Source organism: Schistocerca cancellata, chromosome 7 (genome assembly GCF_023864275.1).
Source record: "Schistocerca cancellata isolate TAMUIC-IGC-003103 chromosome 7, iqSchCanc2.1, whole genome shotgun sequence".
In the NCBI taxonomy this organism is placed as follows: domain Eukaryota; kingdom Metazoa; phylum Arthropoda; class Insecta; order Orthoptera; family Acrididae; genus Schistocerca; species Schistocerca cancellata.
In genome coordinates this window covers 401,354,982-401,379,559 of record NC_064632.1, presented here as the reverse complement: position 1 = coordinate 401,379,559, position 24,578 = coordinate 401,354,982, and the positions used below count along the sequence as shown (strand labels likewise).

At 38.4% G+C, this 24,578-nt stretch overlaps 1 protein-coding gene across 4 annotated transcripts in view; it reads right to left on the bottom strand.

The window, feature by feature from the left end:
* LOC126092210 (mesocentin-like) overlaps window positions 1-24,578 on the bottom strand; it is a 619,468-nt gene that overhangs the window by 39,342 nt on the left and 555,548 nt on the right. For all 4 annotated transcript variants that reach the window (XM_049907701.1, XM_049907704.1, XM_049907705.1 and 1 more), the window contains exons 11-12: window positions 14,139-14,345; window positions 1,629-9,770 (exon numbers count right to left, since the gene is read on the bottom strand). In XM_049907701.1, coding sequence (XP_049763658.1) covers window positions 1,629-9,770; window positions 14,139-14,345 — 8,349 coding nt within the window. The remainder of the gene's footprint in view (window positions 1-1,628; window positions 9,771-14,138; window positions 14,346-24,578) is intronic.

The following is a 24,578-nucleotide window of genomic DNA, read 5'->3' as shown; positions in this document are numbered from 1 at the left end:
TTGAATATAATATGTTGTTTACAACAGTATGCCAGTTTTAGTACACAACAGAATCAACAACTTTGTGTCAATAAAGATACAAAAAAAACAATAATTTTATATTTTCAGTCAAAACCAAGTCCCTTGAAATTCAAGAAATTATATTCCAGTTCATTGGGGGAAGAAAAGGGTCTAAAGCAAATAGTTGAAGCCAGTATTAAACTAAACAGTAATGTATGGCATATTATAATGATTCAGTTTTTAGCAAATATGGTTTTCTGATTCCAGAGAGGATAAGGAATCAAACACTGAAGGAAATGAAAGAAAATCAAGAGACCTGCATACAGATTACCAGATTAAGACCAATGAAGTATGTTCCTGCTGTAAACATGATACAACATTCCATAACTTTCATAATATCAGTGAGTGATTAGCATCTTACGGTGAGTAGGACTTCACTTGATTTCCTACATTCACTGTTCTTTTTGTGCACACCTTGCAGTGGTCAACTGTGGAGTCCGAAAGCCTAAGTGTACAATAGCAGTTATTCCATATTGTTTCTATTAAAAGTTCTTAACAACTATTATTTACTGTGTATGATTAATTCATTCATCTGATATTGCACAAACTGATCTTTCTGTATGTCCTTTTTTCAAATCTTTCAAAGCCATGGAACAAAACTGCAGCAATAAAAAAATGCATTATTTCAGAAGCTGGAAAAATTAAAACTATATACATAATATTGACTCTTAGGGACATAGAAGTTGACACATTAGTTACTAACGGCAGTTGCAAATAAGACACTTAATAGAATTACTTTTAAAGAAAGAGTAAAATACCATTGTAAACAGCAAAAGCACATTATTACTTACTTATCATAAATGAGAACTGATTTAATATGGCAGATGTAAGATAATTCAGGCTGTAGCAAGAACAGTTGTTACATTGTGCTTTGAAACAAGCTGACAGAAATAACTAACAATTTTCAATTTAGAATACGCTTACCCAGCAGAGAAACGGTGAAGAGTTGTTAGGTACACTGGCAAATAACACTAACAACTAACTACAAATAAATTAAATTCACGAACTGAGAAAAGCTTGTAAGGAAACTCCAACAAAAATCTTATGTTACATTACAAGTGCCTTGACTAGTACATGCCACACAACATCTCCCCACTACATTCACTGCATGCAGCTTTTTAATGTTAGTACTAGAAATACTTAAGAGCATTACCAGCGATAAATATACAATCATGCTTACCAGCACCTGAGCAATGCACTGACATATGAGTATGATTTGGACAAGTGCCACTTTTATCTTCACTCTTGTATTGCAAGTGAAAGAACTTGCTCACATGTGTTCTTGAATTGCTCAACACGAAAGAGATACCCATATAAGACTTGATTTTTTTTCCCAAATTATTGCTAACACATTTTCTTTACTCCTAATGTGTACTTGGCATTTTATTAATGACAATTACCTGAAGAATGTGAATCACACAAGTGTGCAGGGCATGAAAAAGATGGTTATTTTTTACATTTGCTCAGATGCCAGTGTTTTAAAGCTACGTATATTAGTCATATGCAGAAAATTATGGCAATCAAAGAGCAGCATTTGCCACCACCAGAATAATGTTCATGGTCATCACCTCATCTTCGTGTGTTGTAAGAGACACTGTTCCTGCACCCAGGTCCTCCACTTTCTCTTCCACATTACGACGCAGGCCACCACTGTCCTTCACTACAGTCCTTTTTGTTGTCGTTTTGACAACCTTGGGGCCGAGTATTGTGTCCTCTGCATATGCTGCAAGTTCATCACCTGAATCTTCTTCATCTGAAAGCTCCCCGTCTGAACCTCGCCGAAAAACTTTTAGGTCATTTCCTTCCGCTCTGACACGTCCCCGTTCTAAACCAGACACAGCTACTGGCTCACCATCCTCCCCCAGTACCACGACTACACCTGTTACTTGGGATGGAAGGGAACCTGGGGCCACCTTTTCTCCTCCTGGACCGAGCAGTTTTGCAAGGTAACGTTTTGGTACTACAGATGGCTTACCGTCTCGACCCACTGAAAGTTTTGCTCCTTCTAATACATGTGTATAGTCTACGGACAAAGCAGGTTCACCACTGCGAGACTTTGTTGCTTCTGCAGGTACTCCCTTGAGAACTAGTGGTCGACCATCCGTTCCTGTCAAAACTGTGGCACCATCTAATAATCCTGAAAACTGCCCCGGTATGATAGTCCGCCCATCTGCACCTACAACTGGAGCTGGGTATTGTCCTGTTATGATTAAAGGTTGTCCATTTCTTGCCAGCAGTGCCGTTACGCCTTCCATGATAGCTATTGTCTCTGTTCTGACAACTCCACCAACTGATGATGCTGTTTTAACAGTTGATGTTGTAACTGATTCTGTGAACCTTTGCATTGTAATAACCGATGTTCCGTCACTTCCTACCACATCACCTGATGGCTTCTCTGTTACCGCTAATGGCTGACCATCCTTGCCCAAAATTACTGAAACTGAGTGTACACTTCCTGGACTGACAGCTGAAGGTGATAATGGTTGTCCGTCGTTCCCAAAAAGTTTAGCTAAGAACTTTTCATTCATAACAGTCACTTTTCCGTCCTTTCCTAAGCTAACTTTTGCCCCATCAACAACTTGAGAATAATCTGCTACATACAGGGGCTTTCCGCTAGGGTCCTCAGTTTGTGCAGCATACACACCTTTGAGAATTAGTGGCTTCCCTTCCTTACTTGTGAGAACAGTCGCACCTTCTAAACTACTTGGAAATTTGGCAGGTAAAATTCTCCTTCCATCTTTTGCTATCACAGGGGCTGGATATTGCCCTGTAAGAATTGCTGGTTTACCATCTTTTTTCACAACTGCCATCACTCCTTCCACAGTGCTGATAGTGTGACTGGTAAATGACTCCATCGAATCTTTGCCTGTTACGCTTGCAACAGGCTTCCCGTCAGGACCAAGAACAACTGACGATGTTTGCACTGTACCAGTTGAAGGTGCACCACCTTTCTGCATGAATGATACTGTAGAACCAGGAACAGTCTCAGCAAACTTTTGAACAGACAAGACTGGAACGCCATCCTTACCCAGTATTGTTCCACCAATATCTGTTATCGACAATGGTTGGCCATCCTGCCCGAGAACTACTGTAACACTTTCCATGTCTCCCGGATAGCGCCCAGGTGACCACGTCTTTCCGTCTCTCGTGACTAATGTGGCAAGGAACTTATCAGGGCTTGCTGTCACTTTATTATCTTCATCCATAACAAGTTTCACACCTTCAATAACTTCAGAGTAGTCGGCTACAGCCAGTGGTTTTCCATCATTGTCTGACGTCTTTGCAGCATAGAGACCCTTCAATGTAAGGGGCTTGCCATGCCTGTCTGTAAGAACTGTAGCTCCTTCCAAATTTGCTGGAAATTTAGGTGGGAGTACCTTTTTTCCATCTTTACCAGGCACAGGAGCTGGAAATCTTCCTGTTAATATCACCGGTTTACCATCTTTTCTAACTACAGCCATGATACCATCAACAATTCCTATGGTGCGGGATGTGGTATGGGGGGACCCAAGCTGTACAGGCCTGCCATCAGGCCCAAGAATAACAGAAGTAGTCTCTACAGTTGTCGAAGTTGTTGGACCAGCTTGTTCGAAAGCCACAGTAGCTCCAGGAACTGATTCCAAGAACTTTTGAACTGATAAGATAGGTTCCCCACTTTCACTAGTAACAGATCCAAATGAAGATACTCTCACTGGCAACGGCTGACCATCCTGCCCCAAAACTACCATCGCACCTTGTGAATCGACAAGAGAACGACCAGGTGGAAGTGGTTTGCCATCACTCCCAACAAATGATCCAAGGAATTTAGTGTTAGTAACTAAAGGTTTATTCTCTTTATCAAGGGTAACTCTAGCCCCTTCCACAACCTGTGTGTAATCAGCAACTGTTACAGGTTTGCCATCGTTACCAGCCGTAGCTGCAGCATATTGTCCCTTTAGTAATATTGGCTGACTGTCTTTCCCAACCAAGACGGTTGCTCCTTCGAGACCACCAGGAAAGTTTGTTGGTAGTATTTTCTTCCCATCCTTACCAGAAACTGGAGCTGGAAACTGACCAACTAAAATAACTGGTTTTCCATCTTTCTTTACAGCTGCCATAACCCCTTCTACAATATTTATTGTATGAGTTGTAACAACTGGTGGTCCTCCTCCTAAAACAGAACCCATCACTACCCTAGTTGTTTGTACAGTGCCTGAAGATGTGTGACCTGGAGGTGGTGAGTATGAGACTGAAGAACCTGGGACACTTTCCAAGAATTTTTGCACAGACAGTAACGGCTGTCGATCCTGTGCACTCACTACACCTATAGGAGTTTCTTCCACTGCCATTGGCTGTCCATCCTTCCCTAAGACAACAGTAACACCTTCAGCTTCCAACGGTGATCTCCCAGGAGGTAGAGGTTTACCATCTCTTGTCATAAGTGAGCCTACAAATTTATCAGCTGTCACTATAGGTTTCCCGTCCTTTCCAAGACTAACTCTTGCTGCTTCTATGACCTGTGTATAATCAGCAACTGCCAAGGGCTTCCCATCACTGCCTGTTGTTTGAGCTATCTCTGTTCCTTTCAGGATTGTAGGTTTTGAGTCTTTATCAACCAGAACAACAGCTCCTTCCAAATTTCCTGGAAATTTTGGAGGCAAAACTTTTTTCCCACTTTTGTCTGTTATGGGTGCTGGGTACTGACCAGTAAGAATCACTGGCTTTCCATCCTTCCTAACAACTGCTATTACTCCTTCAATTATATGTATAGGCTGAGGTGTTACCAAAGTGGTTACTGTGCTGTCAGCACTACTAACTGTTGTCACTGGTTTAACAGCTGGTATTTTATGTTCAACACTCGTCACCAGGCTTGGATGTCTTGTAGTAACTACTGGCTTACCATCTTTGCTTACAACAGTTCCAGCAACTATCTCCGTAACAGGAAGTGGTTGGCCATCAGATCCCAACACAATGGTTAGCCCATTCACTTCAGTGGCCATAGTCTTTTCAGGTGGCAGTGGCTTGCCATCCCTGCCAATAAGAGTCAACAGGAATTTTGCTGGTGAAGATAAAGGCTTCCCATCCTTATTTAGAGTAACAGTTGTTCCTTCTACAATGTGTGAGTGGTCTGCAGTGAGCATTGGTTTTCCATCACTCGAAGAAACTTGTTGAGCCTGTAGACCCTTCATTATCACAGGTTTACCATCATGACCAACCAGAATAGGAGCTCCTGCCAGTTTACCTGGAAAGTCTTCTGGGAGTACCATTTTACCACTTTTTGAGACAGGAGCTGGAAATTGTCCTGCAACAATTGAGACCTTTCCATCATTTCCTACAACGGCAATAACACCACTAGCTACAGCTACAGTCTGAGTAAATGGTGCACTCAGCATAAATGGCTGACTGCCAATTCCAGTTGCTGGACTGCCTTGGCTTATCACAAGCCTTGAATGAGGTGTTATGCCCAAGTGCTTCTCAACAGAAATGATCGGTTGTCCATCTTTGTCAGCTATAATGCCCGGCAGTTTCTCCACAACAGTAACTGGTTCTCCATCCTTTTCCACTACCACTACTGCTCCTTTAATGTCTGATGGAGACTTATCTGGCGACCACAGTTCTCCATCTTTACCCACCAAAGTGCCCAAAAATTTCTCTCGGGATACTATAGGCTCACCATTTTTCCCTATAATAATTCTGGCACCATCTATGATGTGTGCATAATGGACCACCTTCTGTGGCTTACCATCAGGCCCTGCAACAACTTCGGTGTATAGGCCCCGAGGAATCAGAGGCTTTGAGTGTTCATCCTCCAGAACAATGGCACCATCCAGACTTCCTGGAAATTTTCCAGGTGGAAGGATCTTCTTTCCATCCTTGCTGATTATTGGTGCTGGATACTGTCCAGTTAGAACAACTGGATGTCCTTCTTTATCCACGACTACTGTAACTCCATCAACATATGGTGCTGGATCAGTTGTACCAATGAGTCCTCCATATCGCAGAGGTACAGTAGACACTTGCTTTCCATCAGCAGCTAAGAAAGATACAGGATGACCTGGACTCACAATAGCTCTCACAATGCCTTCTGCATCTGCATCAGAGGTTAGTTTCATCACTGGTTTTCCATCACTTGAACGAAGTTCACCTGTTGGTGTTTCTGAAACTTCTAATGGCTTCCCATTAGCTCCAAGAACAACAGTAGCTTCCTCCACATCTATATTTTTAGCTCCAAGTGTGACTGGTTTCCCTTCCTTATCAACAAGTGTAACAAGATATTTAGTGAGTGTCACTTCTGGTTTCCCACTCTTCTTTGGCATGATCTTAGCTCCTTCTACTACATGAGTGTACTGGGCACCAACTGCTGGCTTTCCTGCTGGGCTAGTAATAGGTTCTATTTCAAGTCCTTTAAGAGTCATAGTTTGTCCATCTGGTTTTGCACTAACAACTGCACCTTCAAGCTTTCCAGTAAACTTACCTGGAAGTGTTTTTTTCCCATCTTTAGTGAAGACTGGTGCTGGCAAATCACCAGTAACAATTACAGGAACACCTTCTTTGGATATGAGCAACAGTGCTTCGTTCACAGGCAATTCAGTTATCTGTAACTTTGGAATTAGGGTTCCAGCACGTCCACTTTCAAAAGATGTCGCTGAATTAACTACAGGCTTCCCATCGCTAGACAGCAAAACTCCTGGAGTTGGTTCAGTAACTTCTACTGGTTTCCCATCAGCTGTAACAACCAACATAACCGTTTCAATGTTTTCCAGTTTTTCACCAGGCTTCAGAGTCCTGCCTCCAGATCCTACAACCGATGTCAAGTACTTGGTATTAGTTGCATCCAATTTTCCTCCTTTACCTGATCTGATCTTGGCTCCCTCCACTACATGAGTGAATGGTGCAGAAATTACCAGTTTGCCATCATTACCAGTGATTACATCAATAGGCTGCCCTACAGCAGTAACTGGCTGCCCACTCTTATCCACCAGTACTGTCGCACTATCAAGCTTCCCACCCATTTTTCCTGGAAGTGCCTTCCTACCATCCTTGTTAGTTACCAGTGTAGGTATGTCACCAGTTATAACTACAGGACTGCCATCTTTAGCAACTAAGCACAGAACATGATCAGTTGGCAGTGCTCTTGCACCTGAGGGAGATGTTTTTCCAGCAGCTAATACTCCACTGACACCTGAAGCAGTATTTATTACAGGCTTTTTATCACCTGCAATCAGTACACCAGGTGCTGGTTCTGTTACCTCTAGTGGCTTTCCATCTGCTCCAAGAATTACTGTGACAGCCTCTACATTCTCTGGCCTTTCTGCTGGTCCAATGGGTTTTCCTCCACTACCAGTCAAGTTAACTAAATATTTTGTGTAGCTCACATCTGGCTTTTGTGAAACTTTCCCTGGTGTAATTTTGGCTCCTTCCACAACATGTGTAAATTGTGCACTAACAGCAGGCTTTCCATCTGGTCCTCTCACTACATCTGCTCGGCACCCACTTGCAGCTACAGGCTGCCCTTGTCTATCAGTGATGACTGTAGCACCATCCAGGCTGCCTGAGAATTTGCCAGGGATAGCTTTCCTACCATCCTGTTCCACAATTGGAGGTGGTATACTTCCAGTTGCAAGCAAAGGTTTTCCATTTTTGGAAGTGAGCAAAAGTACTTGACTTTCTGGTAAGGCAACTACTGCCCCTGGTGCAATGCCCAAAATGCCTGCATGGCTTCTCTCTGCTGCTAGAAGAGCTTCTGTATCCTGAATTTTATTGCCATCAGCTGCAGGTAGACGTGGTGACCCAGTAGATATCTTAGGTAAGGTTATCTTGGGCAGTGAGGGTATAGGTGAAGAAGTCTTCTTTTCTGGAGTAGTCTTGGGACTGGGCACTACCTGCAGTCTCTCAATTGGTTTGCCATCTGCACTTACTACTGTTCCCAGGTCTGATTCTGTAACTGCAAGTGGCTGTCCTTCAGGGTCTAGAACCAGCTTAACTTTTTCAATCCTTCCTTTGTCTCCAGTTACAACAGTGCCAATATACTTGCTCTTCACTGTTTTTGGCTGACCATCCTCCCCGCGAATAATTCTCGCACCCTCGATGACATCTGAAAACTCAGCCTGGTATCCTCCATCAGCTTTAAGCATGGCAGGCCATCCATCTACAAGAACAGGCTTACCATCTTTGTTGATAAGTGTAGGTGCACCTTCAAATTCTCCACTGCAAGTAACAGTACCTTTACCATCCTTACCTGCTGCAATAGCTAATTGGTGGTCTCCAGTGAGCAGAGCTGTCTTACCAGTAGGCCCCAGGATGGCCACTGCAACAGGAGGTGCTTCAACTGGTTGCCCATTACGATCAACAGTGACAGAAATTCCACGTACACGATCACCATCATCTTCAACTTCTCCCAAGAAACCAGTACGGTGTACATCAGTTTTTCCTTTTGATACAGAAACTATGCCACCAGGTATAAGTGAATTATGTTTGGAACTTCCACACACTGCTGTAATTGGAAGTGGTTTTCCATCATTGCCCATTATAACAGGAGCACCATCTAGGTCACCTGAATGTCTCCCTGTAATGTAAAGTGTTCCATCAGGCCCTGTTGTTGTATTGGGAAGTTGACCCCAAACAAGAAGTGGATTTCCATCATGACCTTTCACAGCCATGGCACCTGACAGTGTTGCAGAAAATGGTTCTTCGGGGGGAATATCTATCTTGCCACTACGTCCTACAACAAAAACGCCACCTTTGCCCTTTGAATCGGCCGCTAATAAAGGTTTCCCATCTCGACTTACAAGAAGTTCTGCTCCAGCCACAGAAGCTGGTTTCTTCTTGCCCTGCACAGGCCGTCCATCCCGACCTGTATAAGTTCCCAAGTAGCGACACTGATTTACCGTCACACCACTACCATCTTTGTTCTCGAGAACTTCATACCCTTCAATGACATCAACATCTTTTGGCAAATGCAACTTTCCATCCTTCAGTATCAGTCCAGGATAGATATCTCTGACAGGAGCAGGTTTCTCATCTGTGCCAGCAACCACTTGGGCTTTAGCAAGAGGACTGGGCCATGCACTATCTACAACCAATTTTCCATCTTCAGCCTTCACTATGGGAGGTTCACAGCCAGCAACAACTGAAGGTTTACCTCCAGCAATAATTATAAACTTTGATGATTGGGTTGTCGGGGGCACAACAACTGGGGCTGCACCGGCACCTTTCGCCTGCTCCTTAAGCCCTGCAGAAGCCACATAATCAATTCCAGGAGTACGTAGCCCTTTACTTGCAGGTGTGGTCTCACCAGGTGCATAATTGAAAGCTAAGCCAGTAGCACGTCGCCCAGAGGAGGATGGGGGGGAACGTTCGGGAGTAGCTTCCAGTCGACCCTTCTCATAACTAAAGCCCCCTTGAGGTTCGAAACGCCTTTGGTCCTCACTCTGTGGTTCCTCCTCTACATAATCATACTCTCTTGTGTACCCTGGAAGCTGAGGGGAACCCTTGGGTGGACCACCTGAAACCCCAGACTTGGCAGTGTCATCAGTAAGTGCAACTGCCACTTTCTCATCTTTCACTTTTTTATCTTTTTTATCTTTTTCTTTTTTATCTTTTTCCTTCTTTTCTTTCTCTTTTCTTTCCTTCTCTTTCTTTTCTTTTTCGGGTGTACCATCTTCTTTTTCTTTCTCTTCCTTTTCCTTGTCTTTTGGAGGGCTGCCCTTCGCAAACAGGAAACCTGGAGTCTAAATATGAAAAAAAGAAAGAAAGAAACCACAATACCAAACATGAAACAAACAGAATAAAAACACCTCACAAAAGATAAAAAAACCCTCAACAGTCATTAATGCCTAAATCTATATATCTAGATATATTTTATAAATGGATGTGTTTGTGTCTGTACCACATTTCCTCCTATGCCACTGGACTGATTTCAACCAAATTTGATACATATACCGCTTGTTGTCGGGAAAAAACTACTGTTGGGGCAAGAACCATCTCCCACTGAAGTGGATGTGGGAATGAAAACAGGGTGACACAGGAGACAGAGAGGAGAAATATATATATATATATTTTTTGGGGGGGGTGGGGTGGGGGGGGGGGGGGTGACAGAGAGAAGGGAAAGATGATGTGTACAACATATGTAATAAATAAACAAACACACAAAGGATCACAACTTTTTATTTTTGACTACCAGTTTTAGTATGCACTGTAGATCATCTCCAGGTCTGGTGTGACCAAGTGCAGTTTGTAAACAGTTCAAAAACTATGCTCTATGGAACCCAATCTGAAGATGATCTCCAGAGCAGGTTGAAACTGTTAGATGGTAATAAAAAGTTGTGAAATAGACAGTGTTTGTTTATTTATTATAACAAAAGAGGTTATGTTTCCTAAGACAAGGCATCAATTATGCAATATATGTGACATGTGTAAGAGAGCAAAGCCGCAATTAAAATGTTAGTATTCAATAATACACTGCATAAGTGGCACTGAACAAGAGATTTCAGTAATTTAATTGTGAATTGCTGATTGCATTGTAGAATATTATCCTGTGGATAAGACTGCAATACTGGAGCAAAATAGGTTTCAGACTGGGCACACACAATGAACTGCAAAAATTTTACAAACATAAGGATCAGAATGAAATTATAGACCATTTCGTAAACAGATTTCCAGAAAAAAAGCAATCTAATAAAGAAGTGTATGTTATCTTGGAAAACAAATGAATAATCAGAGCAGTGCCAAAAGCACTTGAGGGGCTACAGAACTTCATTTCAGAGAGCATCTGATTTAATGGTAGGAAAGTGAAATATGAAAATAAGTGAGTGAATTTATAATGATAAACACGAGGAAACAAATGTAAAATTGTATTTTGGTATTGCCAGTGGATGATTTGAACACCTGTAAATGTGAGGTGTAAAGCAAATTAATTCTTTTCTGATGCTGAAAAACTAACTGTCATTTCATCAGGGGACGAAAAGCAACAGATAGGAAAAATTCCTCTAAATTGTGTTTTAAGGGAAATCTATTGTTCTGTTTGACATGTAATATTCTGATAACTTTTTATAAGACTATTCACAGTTGTTAAATGTCACCCATATGTCCTTAGTTATCTTTTGCTCTGTGCATTTTATAAATGCTTCCTATGTGTCACACACTGTAAAATCAAGAGTACAATCCCAGACCTGACCTTTCTCTAGATTCTGAAACTGTTTAAGAAATAATTAAGCTAGCACTTCAAATATGAAGCTCTTTCCACTGTGCATGAGCAAGAAAAGAATAACAACTAATGCCCTATTTAATTTGCATTTTTATCAGATAGGATTTATAAACAATAAAATCTTATGGCTTCCGTAATTAGTGCTGTTCAAAAAAATGAGTTTTTTCATTACCATGCAGCAAAGTATCACCATGCCTCATTATCGGTCTATTTCTACAAAATACATCTTGTTTTTACACAATATTAAAATTAGAAAATTACCACATTCCATTTATAACATAAATCAAAACTAATATTAACTACTTTAATGTACTTTACATCCTATTAAAATTGAAATAGTTCTGAAATGTTACAAGAAACAATTTTAAAATAATATGAACAAAGTGAAGGATGTGGCAACTATCAATAGTGATATATTTGCGGATTCTTTACCATTTATGACATCATTTTTCTTCTTTCATTCAGCAGTGTGCCTTTAATTTCCCTGACCATTATTCAACAGTTAAAAACTATAATAGCATAATAACATTCAGTTGAGAATTCAACTGAAAAGAAATGTCCAGTAACAGAACAAAAAAGATACATAAAACCCCAAAAATGAAGATGATACATAAGAAAACAGAAAGTAGAAACAAAGTAAATGAAGTTCAAAGCAGTTCATGCAGAATTAACTACATGAACAGAATGGTTATAATTATAGAAGTAGAAATTATATGAAAGAAAACATATATGAAAGAAAACATCCGTGACAGCAGTGCTGGTGAAGAAATGGTGAATGATGGAAGTCACACAATGACCTTTGAGCAAATGAGGTATAAAAAAATGTGGTGGTGAAGCTAATACCCAGCCCCTATTGGTTGTGTTATAAAAGAATCTACAATAAGATATAGTGAGCTGTAAGATGAACAGTCTTCATATTTATTCTTTTGGACAGTTTTACAATGTTCACTTTCACATGTGGATTGATAGCTGTCTGATGGGATACAACTATTTGTTTCAATGTATGTTTAACACAAGTTCTCTGTGTCAACATTAATTATGTCAAGAGTAGTTTCAGTTCTCATATGGGCATCCAACATCTCATAAGTGTCTTCCCCCTGTTTTATTTTTAATTCCTCTTCATCCTTTTTTTCTATTTTCCTTCACTCTGCAGTCCCTCATTTGCTGTTGATTTTTTTCAATGTCCAGTTTAAATAATCTCTTCAAATTGTTAATTACATGCATTAAATATCTGGTCACTGTATAAGGCCTGTCTACTGTTTATTTTACTACTTGTTTCCTGACCTCTTAGAGCAGTATTCTGTGCATCAATAATTTTGCCTCTATTGAATCCCTTTCACTACCATCCTCACCTCATGGCCCTTGTTGTTCTCCTTTAATAGCATACATAGGGGAGAGTACAGAGCACAACTTTTCACTACTGAACGTGGACATTTTACCTAATTTCTATTTCTCTGCATGAGATAAATAGTTTTTAAGAGTTTTTTTTCTTAAGTGTGTAATAAATTTATTTACATAATTAGCATTCTTTGTTATTTTAAGGTAGTCATATGCAAAATCAAACATTACGCTATATACAAATTCTATGTACAAAAATTCAAACAATACTTATGCAAATGAACTACAACAAACCACAATGCTTCTAAAGCAATCACTGTTCAAATATCACATACACCACATACTTGCCTTTGAACTGAAGATATGGTCCTTCTGGCTTACATAACAATGACTTTGCACAATTAGTCAACTAATATAAACAAATAGTGTTCTGAAATATTACATAATACTACAAGATTTTATGGCATTAATGTGGGAATTTATTGATCATTTGGGGGGGGGGGGGGGGGAGAGAGAGAGAGAGAGAGAGAGAGAGAGAGAGAGAGAGAGAGATGTATAATTAAAATGATTACAGGCATTTCCATAAAATTTTCATTTTTTTCACTAAATAACACTTTTTTCTACCGCAGAAATTATGGTAGGTTCTGTATATGTTTTCCTTTGATAAGTCTATGGAAGAGCCATTCTGAAACAGAGTGTTAAAACTATTCAAAAATATTTTGAAATAACACAGTTGCCCACATATGAATTTCTGTTTACGTGATAAAATGCTAAGCAAAAAATCTGCTATGTTGTGGACAAGTAGTATGATCACTTATGAAAAAGATATTAAACTTCAAAAAAGTATATGGCTCTACAAAAAAAGTGTCATCACACTAAATATGTTAATACAATAATTTTGGTTAAAACTGTATAAACATAAACTGATGGCAGAAAATCCTGTTTCCAGTTAGATGGTGACCATGATATACATTAGCACCAACTCCTGGCAACAGTATTTCCTTTCTTTCTTCTGCTATTCCTTCAGAGCTAAGAATTCTAGAAACAAGCCTGACATACCCCACAGTAAAGATGGTTTTTTTTTAACACGACCATGTGTCAGTGATGTCTCTCAAAATAAGAAATATCATTCTAATGCGTGGTTGCTCTCTCTTTTGCTGTGATTAGTATTTTCTTCACAATGCAGGTTAACAAAGATAAAACTTTTACCATGTTCTTTCCCCTTTTCTTTCTTTCTTTCTTTCTTTCTTTCATGTACAAATAAGATCTTAAGAATGGTAAGTAAATTAGAAACAATTAACAAAAAATCTAGAATTTTCTTTATTTAAATTTACTTAAAAAAATAAATCAATAATTACACTATGTTAAATGTAAATCAGTACTTCAATATGAAAGAGTTCTAAATTTTATGACTGAAGAGGTTGAGCGTAATTGGTAAGGATACATCTTATCTCACTCCAGATGGGAAAAAACAGCACTGAAATGTTTTCCAGCATTATATGATGCTTTGCTCTCCTGAAAGTTGAATCCTATAAACTAAGTAGATAAATCTTACCTTAATCTTGAGCTTCTCTCTCTTCCTGGTAGGTGATTTTTCATCGGAAGTATTTAGTGAGTCGTTGTCCTGTCTGTTCTCTTTTTCTTCATCTTCTGCCTCTGCTGCTCCCTTTTCTTTGTCACTGCCATCCTTATCTTTCTTTTTTTGCTTTTTGCCAAAGCCAAGAGCACCAGGAGGCAGAACTGCAACACCTCCAACAGGTTTCTGTGAAGGTTGAGGAGTGTGCTATTTACTTAATTTTTTTCTTATTATTCAGAGCATCATTTTACTTTTAAGTATTTACACACAACTTACACAATCTCATTATAATATAGCAAAACTCTTCTTTTTTTTTTTTTAATTTAACTTCGGATGTAGTTGTTTTTTGAGATGCAATGACCACGACTACCTTTTTTTAACAAATCTATACCTCTCATTTTATTGATAACAGATTAGTGGACACTAACATATACTATTTTAAATTTTCCTTGACTGGCTCCATCTCTTTTCATCTTTAGAAGGTAACTACAGCTTCTAGAGATCAGCAAATTGGGGGTTTCGCTCACTCTACTCGCTCGAGCGTGCTGCGCTCGATCACGGCTTCTCCGAGTACAAACGCTCGAAGTGGGCTGTAGTTGAATGAGGCACTGTGGGGAGAGGAGGGCAGGGGACGGCCCTTCTGACACACTTGCTGTGATGCTGTTGCCACCATTTTAATAGCAGCACTCTGTGCCTGCAGGCTGGTGCTGCTCCTGACATATGTCCATCAGCTGATGGAACTACACTCAGATCAGACATATACTCCTGAGGCAGTTTTTAAGTGTGACATCATTGTGATTCATAAGGAGAAAACAGCTTGCTTTACGCAATAAGAAAACTTTGGAAACAACTGGGAATTTCACAGGAGAATTACATTTCTAACTTTTGTCGGTCTCATAATGAAGAACCTCTTGCTGCTTTTTATAACACCTGCTTTATTGATTCAAATGTACATATTTGATCCTCATCACCTAACAAATTATAAATCTAACAAGAACAAAATTGTCTCCAAATTATTCCCTGTTGGCATAATTACAATGAATCAACTAATTTCAGATCAAGTTCGCTTTGTCAGTCAGAAATAAAGTTCCAAACCGCACTGAAATTTTTTTGGTCTAGCTTATCAGAACCTGATGCTTCATCACACATTTTATCCACACTATTTTATGTCTCATCTCTGTCACAAACAAATATCATCGACAATAATCAGAAGGGTGACCACAGAATTGTTACTACTCTGTGCAACGCCAAAGTTTCAACTTTCTAGTCTGTGAAAAACAGAGACAGCGATGATTCAGTACTCGTAGTACTTACAGTTAATAGATGATAATATGACAATTGTAATGTACTGCCAAAATAGCGGTGACACTGAAAGCGGCGTATTGCAATTAGGTGCAATTTGCTGGACACGCAGTGTATCTACAGTAATTTAAATGTATGCATTTTTGTATCTTTAGGTCCTAAATTGCAATGACTTTTCAGTTTGTGGAGCCATAATAAAACAAACTGAACTGTTGGAAACTTCTCACCTTCAAGCATTTCCGATGCATCTATGATTGGCTCTAAAAATGTCACAAATTCTTTTGCAGTGTTGTTGTCATAATCAGTAAGTTTTTCAGAGACACCTCTCTCTGGAAGCAGTTCCATGACTTTGTCGTAGTGCCTTCATACATAGTGTAGCATTCTAAACAAGCTGTTACACTTACTCTACATTTCTTGCTTAAGCTTGTCTACATCAAATTCAGGTCACCATTTTTCTTCACGAAACAGTCACTATCTTTAGCAGCAAAGGTTGTTGAATAAACTACTCCAAGCCCATTTATTAAGTAATTGTCATCTAACATATGTTTCCGGACTATGTTCAATACATGTTTAATACACGCATAATACTGAAAGGATTGCAGTACCTTGCGTACATTAGTGTCTTCGTCAGTGGAAAATGAAAAGTTATTAAAATGGTGGGGATTTACTCCTAACAATCTGAATAATGTTTCCTCAGCGTAGTTCTTAATAAATTCCGCATACTTCTTTTTCTTCTCGGAAAAGTGATTTGTCATCAATGCCATACTCCACAGTGCCTAATCTGAATAATCAAAGTCCACAGTACTAGATAGGTAACACATTTCCTGATATTGTTGGTCCATTATCCACTGTACATCCATATGCATTCATGCCTATGGCCTGAATAATGCTGGACATCATAGTCACTCATATTTCATCGGCTTGTCTTTCAGTGTTTCGTATTATTATCATAGGAGGAGTCAGAATGTTGGAAACATCTGCATCTCCCAATTCTGAACTGACATTTACAAGCTCCTGATACAAAAAACACAAAATCCTACACCTAATATTAAAGTATTTGGATGAAGGCCTCTGGGACACATTTCTACACACCTTTTTAATTAGTGTACCTTTCACCAAAACTGCTAATGCTTCAGAAATTACACTTTGTCGAAATCTGAGATATTTGTCTTCAGATGTGTGATGGTGGAAGGTAAGACTGAAGAGTAGAGCATGTGCCACAGTACGTGTAGCTGGCACCCTTGTCAGTCACTGATGAAAATCTCTCCCTAACATTGTTACAGCCACCATCTTTCACACTCAGGATATATCATTCTGAATAAGGTTTTGCTTTCGCTCTCTCCTTCATCTCGCATTCTTGCACCATGGTCCAACAGCAGACAACTGAGTGGCGCTCGGGTAATTACAGCAGATGATCGAGCAATTTGAGTGTGCTACACTCAAACAAGCGTCATGAGAGTGGAGTGTGGTTGCCCCCTCAGTCCAAGGTGGCTATATTGACATCTGACAGACTTACAGGGAACTACATGTTCTGAGCAATCTGAGCAAGCGAAAACATCAGATGCAGACCTCTAACTGCTACACTGAATAAATGTGTACCCTTAAAAGATGGATATGAAAACATTCTAAATTGGTCAAGAGACATGGTAAATTTCAAAATCCAAATTGTAACTAGTTGTAGCTCCTGTCATCAGCATCCAGCAAGTGTAGTTCAACGAATTTACATTTCAGTTCTATAACTTGCAAAAATATGACAAACTTCTACTTATCAATTTCCAGCAAATACACACAACACGATATTTAATAGTTTTCATGTCCCCCTACCTCACAATATATACCAAAAGAACAGCATCATAAACTATTACTAACAAAACTCCAATTTTAATTTCTCAATCGGCATATACATAATTAGTGTTAGTGTAACTGGTATATAAAAACAAGAGTGAATTTTATTACAATGAGCTCCAAAGACACAAATTTTCTTTTTTTGATGTGATTAATGGGGTTGTAACAAGAGAAATGCCTAACCAGTTGCAAAACTGTTGTTGCACTCTACACAATACCAACATAAAATTTCAACTTTTCCCCACATGTGATATTCTTTTACACATGTTGTATGGGATATAAAATATATTGAAATATTAATGTAAACATTGTAACAGGAAAAACTGTGACAGATAAAACAGTTGGCTTCACAGAAAATCACAGGGGAAGTACAACAGAAAAACTCAGATGTACCACAAACTCAGAGAGACTATTAAAGCAGTAACAACTGCATGGTAGTGGGAGAAAAGTCAATATATAAAATAAAATTACTTTGGATATTAACTCAGGTTGAATATAATCACAAGTCAGAATAAAAAATTTTCTCTGTGCAATAGTTTCTTTCTTAAATAAAGTTTTTCCTGAGTTTGGCATTATCTTCAATCCCCAAAAATTTAAAAATCCATATTTTCCACATGTAAAACTGGAAGTGAGAGCATACCATAAAAATAGAAAGATGTGTAATGTGACAATAACTGTAATAAAAACAAGTGTGCAGAGAAACATTCACAACAAATAACTACATTAAATCATATGTATAAGTAGGTGACAATTTTATAATACAGAGTGTTTCAAAAAGAATTACCAGATTTCAATACTCCTTATTTATTAATAAAAACATAAAACAAAAGTCGGATGAATTGCAAAACACTCACAAAATCTTAAAGTTAAGGCTACTCTATTAAAAATACTCTGTGTGTGCTTTTACAGAAGTTATGGCAGTTATTACTCTGTTCTTCTGTCAGGAGGTAAAGGGGAAATGAACACACTTTCCTTCACATATCCCCACAAGTAAAGATCACATGGAGTCATGTCAGGCGATCTTGGAGGCCAAGAATCCAGGGCAGTGTCTCGGGGTCCCGTGTGCCCTATCCAGCACTGAGGCACAGTCATTGAGAAACTGACATATGTTGTTGTGCCAATGTGGTGGACCTACATCCTGTTGGAAAATGAAATAATCGGAGTCCTGAAGTTGTGGAGAACTTCCGTTCTGCAGCACTTGAAGATAGCTCATTCCAGTCACAGCGTTTTCATCAAAATCGAAAGGACCATAAACTTTTTCCAGAGAAATGTAACAATTTGGTGATACCACTGACAAATGTTTTTGGGTAAAGGCAGATCAATGCAAGAACAACTATGAAAAGTGTGCTGGACTGAAATCGCTGACTCACTCTTTGCAGACTGCTACACATGAAACACCTTCTGCTGCATGGTCAACATCTTACTTCTGACTGACTACAAACTGAGAAGACACACTGACTGACATCTACCAGAAATTTTATGAAACTTTAGGCCACATCCATTCAAACAACACACATTTCCTCTGCCAACTCATCCCATGTTTCGTAATTACTACAATCCGAAATCAGGTCATTCTTTTTGAAACACCTTGTATATGTTAAAAATTACTTAAAAGTAGTTCTACCAGAAAAAAACATTGTGTTACAATTTTTGTTTGATTCATAGTTACAATGCTTATGTGCTACACATCTGAAGCCACAGTCAAAAAGGACACACTCTTAAGCCCACCAATATACTGCCTGAATGAATACCTGCAGTAAGTATAGACACAGTTAGTCCATTAACAGCAAACTAGTTCAATTACAATGTAGTGTGTATGGAACTCTTCCATAATGTGTAATTAATTAACTGGGAATATATCATTTGAGAGATAAGGAGAAATTAACTATTTTATATTACTGATCTGAGAAGAAAAATGCTGTCATTTACATCCACATGTTAGTATTTCGTAAATAATCATTTTCTGAAGAGGCAGACATTACCTATTTTTTCACATTACCAAGAAAATGCGCAAACATACAAAGTGATTATTAAGACTTTTGCAAATGAAAAGGTTGCTACTGCCTTGTAAAATTGATAACCCACTGATAACGGACAGAATATTCAGACGTCATAAAAAAGCAATTTTGCAAGGAACGTGTCTCAGTGACACATAAAGGGACATGATGAACATGTAAGGTTTTGTTAAATATCAAAACTTTTCTGTTTTGGATAAGAAATAAGAAAACAGAAATTAGGGGTTATAGTCTCATCACAATCCTTACAGACAAAAGAGTTCGCAATGAGGATAAAGGACATTGAATGTTACACAATATTGTCAAAGTAAGAATGAGATGTAGCACTGATTTTTTCCCAAGAAAAAAAATCTTCAAAGGGAGAAATTCTTTGCTGTCTCATATTCTGCAGAAATAAAGATGTTACTCAAGCTGTATTTTTGTAGCTCAGTGAAATATGATGTGAAACTTAACAATTAAGTTGAAAGCAACTGAAAGATAGTGCTGTATAGCCATATTAAAAGTTAAGTGTTGCAACAATGGAAACTTCAGGATAGCAACAATAAACAAAAATTAGGAATGGCAGCCACTCAATTGTAGCTCATTGATACTTGCTGCATACACACATGTAACAGCCCATATGTTTTTCTAAATACTGAGCTACCACTCATGTTAGTTTAAGTACATATCGTATATTAATCAACTACAGCTGAACAGCTGGCTCACTCCATATTTGTTTAAAACTTAACTGGACTGATAAAGGGCAGAGTAAATACTGTAGATACAGTAACTAAGAGAAAAGCTTTTAAATCTCATCAGGATATAGATGTCATAAAATGGAAATCATCGTAAGGCAGCCACAATTATAAACCCACCGATAACAAAGACAAGTGAGACACTGTGTACAAGAAGAGGGGGTAGCAAAATATGGTTTGTGTTTATACGCATACAGCATTATAAAACTGATAGTAGGGAGAACAACAGAGCAAGTCTGTCATTTAGATGATGGGTAATAGCTACAATACATCATTAGTTGTAAAAGACATGTGGAAAAAGTGAAGAAGTGGATGATGTGTCATCAAATTGAAAGTACAAAACACAAATAAATTCTTGAAAGGTATTTATTTTTTCCAGCTGAGAGGGTAAGGCAGGAATGTTATTGCAGTAGAAACGGCAATAGTTTTTTTCTTAGTTATTAATAGTTGTGTCTGTACTTACTGAAGTGTTTAAAAATGATACTAGCACCACAAAATGCAAAAAAAGAGGTAAATGCAATCTTTATTCAACTCAAATAGTCAGAAAACTACTCTCACATTCACTGTGATTTTGCCTCTCATCCTCACAAGAAAACAAAATATACAGAAAGCAAACAGTTGCATGCATGTAAGTTGAATTTCTGAAATGTTATTTACTGTATATCCTGTCACCTTCATTACTTAAACATGATATGACATACCAGTGAAATTAAAAACAAATAAAATTACTAAAAAACCATTTGTGTTTCTGGAACCCTGCACTACTACTAAATGTGTACCTAACAACTAAAACATTGGTAGACAATGGACAGATTTATGCAATCCTTTATAAACTGTGTTTAAAATAGAGTACTGGGTTACCTTGAAATACAAATAAATATGTGTAATTTCAATCAAATTAAAACTTCATTCTTCCACAAAACTTTTAAGTAATTTAAAGCAAATGCACAGTAATTATCCTACCAGACAAAATAAAGACAAAGTGCATGCAATAATACATAAATCCTCAAACCAAGATCAAACAGTTTTAAAAGAAGGAAACTGAAACAGAGGTAACAATGCAAAATTTCATTTCAACACATACCAATGTTCATGCTGTAAGCAAACTGTCAGCCACAAAGTACACAGCATCTATTTTATTCTATGACATTCAAAGCACTATATTTGCCTCACTCTGGCCTCTTCAACACCTGGCTGTATACATGTATCACAAAAGTCCTTGCGAATTAATATCCCTAATGATCATCAGTGCCAATGTCCTTGGTATTTTAAATCTATAGCTCCAAGCAGTTCAATCCACATCCACAAATGCCTAAGTACATTCGAATCCCTGTTCCTGCACACACACACACGCACACACACACACACAGTTCTCTCTCTGCTAAGACCTGAGACTATATTACATTATGAACAAACAAGTGAATAACCTACTGAAGTTGGATAGCACACAGAACACTTATAGAGCAAAATCTTTTAACATGCCACTTTCTCTGTGAGCCTGTTTGGCTGGGTAGAAATCTTTTTCCACTGATTCAAATCTGACAATTACAAAAATTCACGACCACTTGCAACTGATAGGGTGAATACGTGCACTACAAGTAAAGAAAGAAAAGGAGTAATGAGCCAATATATTTGAGATGTGAACACATACTCATAAAAGCTAAATGGTACATTGGCTACTGTGGAGGATAAACAAACAAGTCTTCACTACAGGTGAGGGTTTGGAAGATGTCTTGTATAAAAAAGATTGTCAATCCAGTGTACAGAACTTGTGCTAGTTTGTGACAATGAATCAATGCTACTCGTATTTTTTACTGTATCACAATTAACTTGATCACAGTTGCAAGCCAGCACAAAAGCTCATAACTCTAACACTAATACTCACAACTGAGGTATTATTATAGTGGCTATTCTCAGCCCAAAGTTGGTTCAAATCTCACTTTCACTGCTGACAAACAGGAATGTCAGCTGCTTTTGTGGAAAGCGAGCTATGTCCAGTGTAAATGGGGCTTGGTTTTCAGTAGTATGAGAAACGCAAAATTAGAGAAAATTTTCCAGAAATGCATATACAATAAGTTCTTTCGGGAAAGGCTGGACAACCTCCATTACAAAATTTAAAACAGTGGCAGGTTATTATTATTAAATTGTAGAAATACACTGAATCGAAGCTGAACATTGTTACTGAAAATTTGGGATTACTTTGTGAGAATTTATAGAGATTTTAATTTTTTTCCGTTTTCCAATGATAAATTATGCCATTCTCCACACTATTCCTTGTAATGTCAAAAAAGAGTCTGGGTCCAGGTTAACAAGTGCCCCATAAACTACATCTGAAGTTAAGTGGAAGGAGTAGTAGTAGTAGTAGTAGTAGTTTTTTTTTTTTTTTTTTTTTTTTTTTTTTGGGGGGGGGGGGGGTCTTTCATGTGCAGTCTACCGCCTGCATAAACACACTGTTGGTGAGTTAGTATTTCTATATTCCTTGTAAATCCCTAAAAGGGAGAGAGATACCATTACAAAATTCAGTAACTAAGAGAATCATGAAACATGATTTCATTCACAGTGTCTCTACTCTCATACCACACTCAAAAATGATAGTAAGATTTCCTTTCACAGGATCTGTTTAGCTGTAGAATCCAAAGTTCTCCCTTGCCATTCTCACAACCAGGTGCATTTGGAGGCCAGGAAAGCACACTCCCACACTGTACAATCCAGCTCTTCTACCTTCGGCTTGTCATCCTGCGAGTCGTCTGCTCTTCCTGATGCAGCTTCATATTCGCCCTCCATCGAACTGCTGCTGCTGGCAGATGTCGTCCCTGTGCTCGACTTGCGCTCCAGCTGCCACCGGTAGTTATAACATACACAGCATGCATGCCACAACTAGCTACCTCCACAAGGAAATTAATACAGAAGGATGGGAAGGGTGTGGTCTGCAAGGGGATGTTAGTACAGTTAAAAGTAGCAGGCAATGGTATTTTTACAAAGTGGGAGCCAGAATATTAGTAAAAAGTTATCATAAAGTGATATTGAAAATAAATGTATTGAACTTTACTAAACCAGAATTAATTTTAGAAATAACTATACTTACAATCCACTTTTACAAAACCCACAAATGTTATGAAACTGAATTTGAATTAATTTGGCTATGAAGTTAGTTATATGAATCACAAGCATAATATAACATTGGTTTATGGAACTGCTTTAGTGATTTCCTGTTAGTAAGAATGACCAATAAGGAATCCTAAATACACAGCAGCAGAAATCATTACTCAGGTGATAGCTGTACAGACAAAGTGCATTAAGTTAACTTTGTTCTGGTCACAGTTCCATCTAGAATGAAAGTCAAAACTCTGACTTATTTGTAATTCTTGTTACAATAATGATCTAACAGCCCTCTCACTCTACACATTTCACTACCAAATATGTCAGTTTATTCTTTTAAATAACTCACCAGTCTTAAGTGTGAACCATTTTTCTGTTTCTTCACTTCATATGAACCCCATTTTTTTAATCAGTTACCCAGTCTTCAATGTGAAACATATCTAGTGTTCATGCAGCTTTTGGGACAGTCAGCCTCATGATTTAATTAAACAATGAAAATCAGCAATACAACCACACTGAAATGATCATTATCATCAACTGCTCATACAATTATCTTTCCTGTAAAAATGATCAGCTAATCTTTGAAGACTGTGAAGTAACCACTGACGAAATTGTGCTAAGGATAAAAATAATCAAACAATGGAGAATTCAGGATGGAATGTAACAATATTATGAAAAGGATAGTTGCTACTCACCGTATAGTGGAGATGCAAAGTGAGCTTTCAGTCAATAAGGTCTTTGTCGAAAACAGAGCACACACACACACACACACACTCCAACTCACACTCAAACACACACATACATACACACACACACACACACACACACACACACACACACACACACACACACGCAAATGCAACTCACATATAAGTCTGCCTTCAGCTGCCAGAAACTCATTGTCATATGTGTGTGTGAGTTGTGTTTACGTCTGTGTGTATGTGTTTTTGACAAAGGCCTCATTGGCCGAAAGCTCACTTTCTGATGGTCTTTTTGTTGTGCCTATCTGTGACTCAGCATCTATCTCCACTATATGGCGAGTAGCAACTATCCTTTAAAAATATTGTTACAATAACTTAGTAATGCATTCCAAAAAAGAAGTTGTCAGCATGTAGGACATTTGACTAACTGACAACTTTGATAAAACATCTGAAGACATCACCTTAACAGCAAATGTTCATTATATGTTTTAACAAGATCAACATGGAAAGGTTCACCGCTCCCAAGCAAAGTACTAGTCAAACACTGAAGCAGAACAAGACTTTTGTCAATTTTCTTGTAGTACTTTACTTCACCAAGGATACTGAATTCATTTGGTTTCATAAAAGTCTTTAGAACAATTGCATGTTATTACTTTAAAAATAAAATAAAAAAGTGCAATGTTCTTATGCAGCACTTTACAGTCACAAGTCCTAAGAGCATAT